General features: G+C 40.9%; 1 protein-coding gene across 1 annotated transcript in view; it reads left to right on the top strand.

Annotated features, from left to right (window-relative positions):
- LOC123982294 (DENN domain-containing protein 1A-like) overlaps positions 1-4,868 on the top strand; it is an 18,311-nt gene extending 13,443 nt beyond the window's left edge. Inside the window, exons 5-7 of the mRNA XM_046067733.1 lie at positions 475-660; positions 1,515-1,761; positions 2,654-4,868. Coding sequence (XP_045923689.1) covers positions 475-660; positions 1,515-1,761; positions 2,654-3,724 — 1,504 coding nt within the window. The 3' untranslated portion in view covers positions 3,725-4,868. The remainder of the gene's footprint in view (positions 1-474; positions 661-1,514; positions 1,762-2,653) is intronic.
- The last annotated feature ends 6,147 nt before the right edge of the window (positions 4,869-11,015 follow it).

The raw sequence follows: 11,015 nt of genomic DNA, 5'->3' as shown, positions 1-11,015 counted from the left end.
CCGCCCACCCTGAGCCATGGTTCTGCTCGAGGTTTCTGCCTCTTAAAGGAAGTTTTTCCTTGCCTCTGTCGCCTAGTGCTGCTCTTGGTGGGAACTGTTGGGCTTCTGTAAATATCATCACAGAGTACGGTCTAGACCTGCTCTTTTATGAAAAGCGCTGTGAGATAACTGTTGTTGTGATTTGGCGCTATATAAATAAAATTGAATTGAAAATTGAATTGAATTGAAAATTTAACAGATTTTGTTCATTTGTTTGTTTGTTTGTTTGTGCCATAGTGGTCTAATTTCTTTTTAAACTAACTGCCCAGCTTCCTTCAGGCTCATTCAAATGTTAGTATAGTAACATACTAATCCTAATTCACTGTACGTAAATAACAATAAAAAATAATACTCTTAATTGTGCTAATTCTTAACCATCCTTTTCTTAATTTTCCTCTTCTTTCCTGTTGCTTTTAATGGACTTAATTAACATGTGTGTAATAAGCTGTTAATTTCCTGTTATCTTCCTCCTTCTCACCGTAGCACTATCCGTCCTACTCGTCACTACACAGTCTTTCTCTCTGAGGATTCATCCGGAGACGAGCTCCAGTACGATGATGACTCCATCTCTGGCTTTCCTGACAGCTTTCTCTTCTCCGTTCCTTTTGAGTGGTCGCCTCTGTACGCATCTCTCTGATTTGCTTTGCACTATTGACTAATTAATAAGCCTTTCTCACCTCACCTCTTTTCTTTCTAATGAAATGTGTGTACATGTGTTTTAAAGATTCACATGGAGGACATTATGGTCATTGTATAGGAGAATCTTGGGATTAGGTTTTAAAAAGAGGGGAAAGAGTCAAATTCTGATTAACATAAGGACCTGGTGGGTTAGGTATGGCGTAGCTATGCCTTTACCGTCTCTGGTTGCACTTGACCTTTTGTGAGCAATGTTGAAAATCAATGAAAAGGAAAGCTTTATGCCAAACTTTTGCATCAATGGGAGGAAGTTTCTTGATTTGGCAGGTTACTTTCTTTTTACTACTTTCCAACTTCCCTACCCTGTGTGTACAAGTCAGCCCAAAGCCCACTGGGTTCTACTGATGATATAAACAATTCTTAAATATATTTTTGATATATTTAGAATTTTTGAAGACTAAAAATTTAACAAAACTTCCTAAAACAGTTGGGCACTATATTTTCATTACATTACTCAAACAGAAGTGCATTTATTGTGTTTACTAGTTTAATCTGCAGATTAATACACAACTGGTGTGGTAATGAGGAATTTGACTCAAAATAAACTACATGTGCCCAAAAAATAATGGATTTCAAGGGACTGATTGAGAGTAAGAACAATATACAGCCAGCCTTATCCTCAGAGAGAGTGCAGGGACAGCACAGCATGTGTAATTACAGAAGAATAAAAAGTGGGGTAAAAGGTCAGCGGTCATTTTTGCGGGTTGGGTAAAGTGTTTTGACCTATGAAGCCCTCTAGTGTGTGAGAGAAATAAATAACCAAAACCATCTCCTTGCAGGCCACAGCCGTACCGCTCCCTAAAGGAGGTTGAGTTGATAGAAGGGGACGATCCTGGATTTGCGGCAGAGAGTCACACTGCCCCTCCCAGCCCAGTTAATGAGAAGTTCTCCAATGTCAACCTGCTGGGTGATATCTTCGGCTGCCAGGACGAGCCTGACAGCCATCCACTTACCTTGGCTAAAAGTCTCGAGGACCTGAGGACTTCCAAAGACTCTGCGGAGCTACAAGCCAAGTTCACCTACCAGGTCAGATGTCCAAATAGTGTGGTTTCCAAAAAAACAATGTTTGGTCCAGATAGAGTTAAACACTTTTTTTGGACCAAAATACCTCGTAAAATATGTAGAATGATTCTTAAAACCACCTAAACCTTCTTCTAGCACCTTTGGCATGGCAAATTTTCCCTTAAGCCAAAAACATATCTGGTCTTTGTGTTGTATTGCACGTGTTTCTGAGCTATTTATGATGGACTCACTGTCAATATTCTCCAACAATACTGATAAAGCACATGGAGACTTTATCTCTGAGTGTTTTAGTTGTCCTACCTCACCACCATTGGGACCATACCAGTGGTTTTGCATGTTTAAGCAAAATGACTACAATCTGCTTAGGCCTTCTATTAGTGCCAAAGCATTCAGTCATATTTTAGCTTTAGTAACATTTGCAGAATTTACATTTTCTAAATGAAATCTTCAGGTGATACAACTCAGTCCTTCACCCACCAAAACATCCCTCTGTATTTATATCTCACAGTAATTATGATTTTGCTCATAAAACATCTTTTATCCTGGGACAACCTTAGAGTTAGCAGGACAGATGTCCTGCCTACGACTAGTTCTGATTGAACAGATTATACTCCTTGAAGCACACTACTTTCTAAACTTAAACATTGTTGCTAGGAGGGATGAACAAGTTGGTCAACTTTACTGTGAACCTTAGAGAGTGCTGAAATCATGTGGGTTCATTCGCTACGTTGAGCAAGTTACAAGTCTCTGCGAGTAGAGTTTGATGGTGTACTAAAACGAATTGAAACCAATAGGTGGGTAGAAAAAAACAAAAGTAATGTAAGTTGTAAGCAGATGATTGTGAAAAAACACTGGTTTGATCCTTTAAAGTCTGAATTCTTTTTTATGTTTGCAGCGGATGGACTTCAGTGTCGATGAACACTCGCGAACGCTTCCAGGCCTGAAGCTCTCCAACCCTTATAACAAGCTGTGGAGTATAGGGCAGGATCAGACAGCCTTGCCCGTTTGTGTGCCTCCTGCCTGCGATAGACCTGCGCCTGTCCAGCTTCCTGTGCGGACAGATGCCCACTCTCCGAGCCATGAAAGCTCCGGCCCGGGCCCCGATTCTTTGGACTCTTCCATCCCAGGCAACATCACCATTCCACGTCCCCACGGAAGGAAGACACCTGAGCTTGGTAGTGTCCTAGCACCCCCTGTGGCCCAGACGCGCTCTAAACCAGCAGGAGCTGGTGAAGGAGGGACTACATCAGGGGGACAAGAGTTTAGGCAAGCCCTGAGTATGACCACAGATGGGGACCTGCTGAAGCCCACCAAGGCTACCAAAGACAGTATAGATCTGATAAGCCTCCTGGACCCTCTGAACAGCTCAGCTGCAACCAGTTCCACTTCATTGAGTGATGGGGTAGATGTTGGTGTGTCATCCTCTTCTTGCAAACCAACACTACCACCAAGGTCTTACCCACAGGCTTTGCCCCCATTTCCAGTGCATACTCATATATCCCTCAACCCTTTTGCCCAGTCTCTGCAGCATACCTCCCCTCAAATGCATTACTCACCGACCGTAAGTGGGAATCCCTTCAGTGCACTCTATGGGCCTCCACCAGGCTCTTACTTACACACTCCACCCCAGCCGCAGTCATTTTCTACACTAGCGGGCCTCTACAGACAGCATTCGCCAGGCAGCTCGACTCTGCCACCCAGCTATGGACTGCTCCAGTCTGCCTTCGCTTCATCCGTCACCTCCCTGCCTCAGTCCTCTGCCAGCAATCATGCTCTTTCCAGCCTGGCGGACTCCTCGTCTGTCCCCAGTACAGCCCTGAACATACTGGCAAAGCCACTTCGTGCTGAGGGAGACAGCCAGAAAAATCAGGATCCTTTTGGGGATCTGCTGACTATGGCCAAGCCAGCTACACCCCAAAAAAAGAAAGCGGAGGACCTTCGGAGGAGGTGGGAAACATTTGACTAAAACCTGTGAATATGGACTAAGGTACTCTGTCACTACCCAAACTTCCCTCACTGCTCTATCATGACCTTCTGTTGCAGTTAATACCGCATTAGCTCTAAAACACTCTGCTTGTGCATCTCACAATCGTAGAAGAATATCTTAAACTGAGATTAAAGACATGCTGAGGAATGCAACTTGAGAGTTGAGATTCTTCCTAATCGTCTATTCCAAAGTGATGAAGATATCTGTGGGCTCTGCTAGCTTTTTAACATTTATAAGTATTGTTAGCTAGCCAGAACTAAAATGATTTAGGAAACATAAGCTAATGAGGCTTACATGATTTCCCCTGCAGCCCAGCAACATTAACGACAGTAAGCAGCTGCTGCCGCCACCTTCATTGTATCCAGTGTAAAGTCAAGATCTGAGGAGAGAGGGCGTCTCAGCAACGTGTACAGTTATTTGCCACTGCTGTCTGAGTTGATGATGGCTGAGCTTTTTTTCTGCTTTCCACCTCAGCTCACCGTGTGCCCATGGCAACCATAGAAACCACACAGGAAAACGATGCTGGTGCCCCTTTAACAAGGCTAGCAGCGCATGTAGCTTATTGTAAAGGTTGTTAGTGCGTTCAGATTTAGGTATCGGTTGGTTATGTTCTCCCTGCTGCTTCCTAGTTGAAATACTGAAAGACAGTTATGTCACCGGGTGGCTGACACAGTAGGAACCGCTGTCCTAAAGCACCTCAACTCACAAGCTAACACCCAACATTAAAGTTATAATCCTTCATTTTCATTATATTAGAACTCCATTTTTGTTTTTTGTAATGATTGGGGTCTTCATGTCCTGTGTGGGATTCAAATGGTGTACCCACTCAAAAGGGCTTCACAGGAAGCTGCATGTACTGGGCATGAAGCAAAAGACGTCACTAGATCATTAGTACAGTTTAGTACATGTTTATTAAAACAACGTGACATAATAAACCCTCTCAGCCCACAGTTTGATACAGAAGTTGCTCTTCCTCTATGGTATTTCTGACAGGAAATCTTTACAGGTGTTTTCGCTGCCTCCAGTGGTTGAAGCAGGTGTTTTCCCTAGCCATCACCACCAAATCAACCAGGGCTGAAATCTTACAGGTCATAACTTAAAATAAATAGCTTTTCTTACCACATTGCAGTCTGGAATTGGTGCTTTTTTATCGTCAGTTTTCTTGATTGATGACTTTTGTGTTAGACTGCAATGACAGGATTTTCTTCTACTGCTGTGTTTTGGGCATATGTAGTAGTGCAAATGCATCAGAGATATGTCGTCTGCTGCCACAGAAGGTCCTGATCCAGTTGGTAGGAATGCTCATGCGATGACACCCTACACACACATGCACACACACCTCCCCTGCCACCACCATGAGCTCTGCTGCTCACCAGTGACAGGAGCGTGTGTGGAGACTGTGGACTGTCATCAGCACGCAGCAACTAAACTCAACCTTTGAACTATTTGAATTTGGATATTTTGTGTTGTTTCATTCTCCTGCCATTTTGCCCAGGAAGTCACACACAAAGCAGGCTTTGCTTCAACATGTTCAGATGCCAACAATTTTCAGACCATTGCCACTAACACAGTTCTTTGCACAGCAACCTCTCGTGTCATCTGTCTTTAATGCCAGCACATTAGCGTAGTGCTCAGTATAGATTTGTGAGTTTAAAAATAGTATTTCCTAAAAGAGGACATGTCACACTCACAATAGCAGATGTCTTAATGATGTCAACTTCTACGATTAGCTAGTATTATTACTAGTTAGCTAGTCTGCTGTAGTTTCTGAACATCCTAATGGCATTATGGTACTGTAGCTACAGAGTGTGGTGCTTCATGCAGTTAGCTCACCTACTGATGTTTTTGGTAGCTTCATGCTCAGTGCTTTTTTTCTTTGCCGTTCATGGTGAATCCCATCTTCGGCTTCTCTAACTGACCTTTCAAAATGTGTTGCCTCCCATTGTTTTTTTCTAAAAAGAAACCTTTTAAGAAATCCTGCCAGCCTGCAGCAGTCTGCACTGTCCCTTAAATTATTTTAAACTGTTCTCTCTAATTAAATATACTGGGTCTTTGAAACACTTTATTTTATATTATGTTGTTTTAAAGGTTCTTTTCAGTGATTCTTCTGCTGATGTATGCACTTCTCTCAGTTGGTTTCTGTTGGTTTTTGCCTTTGTCAAGTATTACTTTGTATTTGATGACAGTGATTGGCTAATGAGTCACAGGCTGCTTACATATTGTGATGTCAACTGTTTATAGAGTACAGAAATAATGGTTGTCACAGTTTTGCCACCAGTTTCTATTTCAGCTATTCTGACTTCTTCAACAACAGAAATCGTCCCATCTTGTCAGACTTTACCGCTTTCCAGGCGATCATGGTGGTGAATGCCAAAAAGTCCATTCAGAATGCTGTACATATCTGGTTGCTGTGTGTGTGTGTGTGTGTGTGTGTGTGTGTGTGTGTGTGTGTGTGTGTGTGTGTGTGTGTGTGTGTGTGCAGATGATGCTATTTTTGTTTTAAGACTTACTAGAAGAGTTGTGATTAGTATCCTACTGCTCTTGCTTAAAATACAGCTATTTCATCATAACTTGTCAGATTCCCTTGATTTAAAATTCCACAACTGACAGTATTGTGTTGAGTTTCTTCCCCCCCCCCCCAATTATGACGATATTTTGTCAATTGATCCAGATGCATATATCTTCTCTGTTGCTTCATATTTACATGACATTTAATATGGAAGTTCATGGTCCCTGCGGAATGATTCCAGATTATTTGACCTTGTAAAGCCCCATCCTTTCCTCTAGTGCCACAATCAGATATTTCCATTTGCTCAACAGTTTGGTCCACGACAGTATACATCAAAAAGATGATCCTCAAAGGACTATGAATTTGTGATTCTCAGAGGATGAAACTTATATTTTTGGTGACACTGACTTTTCTTTAGCACCACCATCACACCAAATATCCACATGTTGAAAAAGAAATATTAAAATCTAAATCTAAATATTAAAATCCACAACACTGTGCTCCAGTTTGTCTGGGTTTCTGTAATTGTATTTTTTCTTGCTTTCCCCTGTTAGTTTGGAGACATTGTCAAACTAAACTAACCCTGCGCAGTTTGAAATGATTGCTAATGCAGTGGTTGTTGCTGTAATCTGACCATCGTGGGAGGCAGAAACCATAAGTCCACTGGAGCAGCCTGCACCAAAGCAACCGCCAAATAATTTCAAAGGAAAATGTCAAGAGTGTGTTTGATGGATTTCTTCTTTAAGTAGTAAGTAGTGTATGAGCGTCACGGTCAGGTGAGAGGACCAATATAAATTTAATCTGTTTAACATGATTAGCCCAGCTTAGCATGACAGCTGAAAGCAGCAGGAAATAGTTAACCTCTGTCAAAAGGGTAATCACACACCAATTGACCTCCAGTAGTTGTTAATTTGGATGTGTCAATGCAAGGCAGAGAGATTTACAGCTGATTCTGTGCTCAGAAAGGTGAAACCACGGTGGAAAGAAACGTGGGAAATGAAGTAATGTGGGAAAGATCGCAAGCATTTCATGCTGGAGCTATAATGGCTAGCATGCCCACAATAAGACTCCTCAGGTGGAAAATGATATACCTTGTTTGCCAAAGACTTTATTGACTGGGCCCCATCACTACACTTGGCAGCCATGAGGCCATTGAAATCTTGGTGAAGCAAACCAGGATCAGTGTGTGTTTGAAAGCATATCCATCCCATCCCCTTCTTTAAAGAAATGAATAGAGGGCACATTTTCAGTGATTGCTGATGAAAGTTAAGCAAAATATGATAACTATGTGGTCTTACGGTGCTTGCATACTGTTCAAACGAACATTTGAACTGAATGAATTTTGAGATAAGTTAACTGTCTCCCCTGGCTGTGGTGTTAAACTAGGCTGAACCTACAGATGTACTTAGGTAGATGTGTTTATGTAGATCCCTTCATCTAACTCTGAATAAGATTACAAAAAAGAGGATTTCCCAAAGTGTCAGACTGCTCCTTTAACGATCCCTGTGGAGTTTTCTTTAAAGTTTGAATCTTGTTTACTGCGTTGCTGCATATCTTTGTGTGTTACCACCATGAAGATCAGTGGAATAATGTCAAACCCTTGGAAATGGTCTACTTTCTCCTGTTTATCACATCACCTGCGACAAAATGGGGACCCATTCACAAAGAAACTGCACCATAGTGCTACTAGAGGTCAAAAACTCTCTGCAGTACTACCTTTGTGTGAATATAATGTTAACAATCTGTCTGTACTGACAGTTTTCTATAAATCTAAAGCGAAAGAAAAATCACCATCCAAGGTAAAATAATTCAAGTCCTTAATTTTGCACACTTGTTGTATGCGTGTTTATTAATAATAATAAAAGATTTGGTCAGGATGAATCCCATGTGAAAAGCAGTTGAGTTGATGTGGTAGAAGTTAGGTTCCTTAGTGCAAAGTCTTGTGTTGACCTGGAAAATTATTTAAACTTTCTCCTATTTTCCATCACATTGTTTAGAAAGCAAATGCAAAGTTTGCCGCAGGCTTGGGTGCTGTAATACACTGTAAACTGTAATACCCCTACATAACCAGCAGGGAAATCACATACATCAGGTCTAGACTAATGCGGCATTCAGACCAAACGCGAATTTTCTCCTCGCCACGCTTTCCTGAATGGAGTTTGGATCGATCAGGGCTATGCTATGCTAACTTGGTCACAATAAAGTACAACGATAGCTGGAATAAAGTTACATACACATGTTTTCTGAACTCACCAGGTAGTTCAACCTCCTCGCTTTCTTTTCTCCAAGTAATGTCCAGTTTTGTCCGGTTTTTATATAAATATGAAGTCATAGTCCGACAGAGCTAACGATGCTAACAACAGTGGAACCGGATGTGCACGGAAGCTGCTGAGAAGCTCCAGTGAAGATAAATCAACGTTGAAATTCCAAAAACTAAAGTAAAAAGCTCATTTAATAAAAGCAGTTTACTCCGAGCTCCTCCCGCGAGTAAACGGTGTAGTTGTCAGAGCAGAATCCAGATAGACTACGGGTGTTTATTTGTCCAAAGGTTGCAGAGCTGCTCCTCTCCCCCAAGTTTAGCAGATCTCAGCCGGCCAGCAGATTTATTTGACGCCGATAGTCAACGAAAAACATGGCTGACCGTGACAAACTGGCAAAATTATGTGCAGTTAAACCCTCAGCAGTGCGCTTGGTGTTAATTAAAAGGATGGTCATTTTATTAAAAACAAATAATAAATATAGGTTACTCGTTAACTCTATCCTTCTAGCTACATCAGTTGGTACTTCAAAAGTAGGCAAAAGTTGTGGGCTATATTTCCAAATGTGTCCAAAGACTTTCCTGAATAACTTTTGGGCAGAGAAGATGACTTTCAGAGATTCTTTACTGTAACCACCTGCCTAATAACATTGACAACGTATTTCTACATCAATTTACATGCAGAACAAGTTTTACTATTTGATACTAGTATGTAGGCCTATTATTTTAATTTAATCCTTTACTTTGCCTCTTAGTTTATGGTTTATGTGTGCTTCCATGGGAGATGCCATTGTTGTGTGATGTCATTCAGCTGCTACTCCTGAAGTCGAGCTACATATTTTTTCTCCGAGTTCACAAGTATGAAATCCGACTTCAAGTGGCGTTCTATGGTACTTTGTATAGTTGGAGGTCAGAGGTCAATTTCCGAGTTCCCAGTTGCCTGGAACGCAGCATTAGTCCAGCATGAATCACGCGAAGTCTGCGCTGCGCACCGTCGCATGAGTCAAACGCACCTAATAATAAATGAGCCCCCCTGGCTGAATCACAAAAGCTACTATAACATGTTCTTCTAATTCATTTTTCTTCACATATCTTATGAAGTTATAATGGAATAGTTTCCTTAGTCAACAAATGAATCTGATCTAGGAAACATTTTTTTTCTGCACACAAGTCAAAATTGTAGTCTTAAAATGGGGGTCAGACAGAAGCCCCTGCTTTTTGTGTATGGAGTCTGGTTTTCCAAACGCACGGAGGCTAATCAGAGGGACACTTCAGAACGCATTTCATTTTGTTGCATCTTTAAAATACATTATGAATAAACATCCTGGATTGTGTATGTCAGAATAAAGACGACAAAGAAAACGGTGACATACTGTGCAGCCAGGAACTAAATTCTTACCAAATGATTCCATGTTTGTTAAAAAAAAAAAAAACTAATATTGTCACATTTTTGACATTATTGCAGGATGTCATGTTTTTTCCTCCAAACTTTACATTTTATTTTGGTGCAATATTTCAACCACACATCCTAAAAATATATTTTACATACTGAGAACTTCATATGTACAGAAGCGGTTTGTTCTCATCTCCCAAGAAACACTTTTGAATTCCCCTGGGTTTAATATATTCTTCAATTTCTGTAAACAAACGTGAAGTTGCTACTAAAGAGGCTGAGACAAACATGAGCAGACACATGCTAACAGTAAAACTCAAAATCCAACAACAGTTTAACAGAATAAACTTAAATAAACAAACTGTACACGCGTCACACAGAGAAACCGCTACGGGAAAGTCAGCTTGTGGAGTAAACTGTACAACAGGCTGCGTTCCTAACAAGGACAACTAGACCAACAAATGTCAACAAAACAAGGTATAAATGGCTCTGAAACTGAATTATTTTTTTTTTTAAATATACATTAGATGTTTTGTGTGTTTCTGTATGGATTTCCCCTTTTGCTCCCTATTTTGTAATGGATATTTCCTCAGCCTCTTTTTCTCTGCTTCCTCTGATACACAGGAATTCCTTGGAGGCTGTTGTTATTTGCCAGCGAGAAGCTTCAGTGTCATCCCACATTTCATGATTTCAAACTATTGTGTCTTGTATCGATGCTTTTGTTGTTGAGAAAGTCTATAAGTGTGTGACAGCACATAAGAACTGGAGCTAGAAATTCTTTTCACAGATTCTATTTTTTTTTTAAAGAGTGCACTAAAGTGATGTGCAACGTAGATGGTCAAGCATTATGGGAATTGTCAGACTCTTGTTCTTCAAACCGACATTCTGATGGTTATGCTTTGTGATGTGAAACCAGCCCATGTAGAGCTGAGGTTGGAGGAGCAAACTGCAATCAACCAACAGCTTGCAGCACCACTGCTGTTGTGTGAATATAGCTGGTTCATTGCACTAAACAGCCACTGGTGCTAATTATCCTGTCAGTGCCAATAATAATTAATAATGGTTATAACAATAATAACCATTTCAGAAGACGACACAAAACAAGATGAAG

Source organism: Micropterus dolomieu, linkage group LG13 (assembly GCF_021292245.1).
Source record: "Micropterus dolomieu isolate WLL.071019.BEF.003 ecotype Adirondacks linkage group LG13, ASM2129224v1, whole genome shotgun sequence".
NCBI classification, from domain to species: domain Eukaryota; kingdom Metazoa; phylum Chordata; class Actinopteri; order Centrarchiformes; family Centrarchidae; genus Micropterus; species Micropterus dolomieu.
Note: the sequence above shows the minus strand (reverse complement) of the source record. Positions and strands in the feature narration are given on the sequence as shown.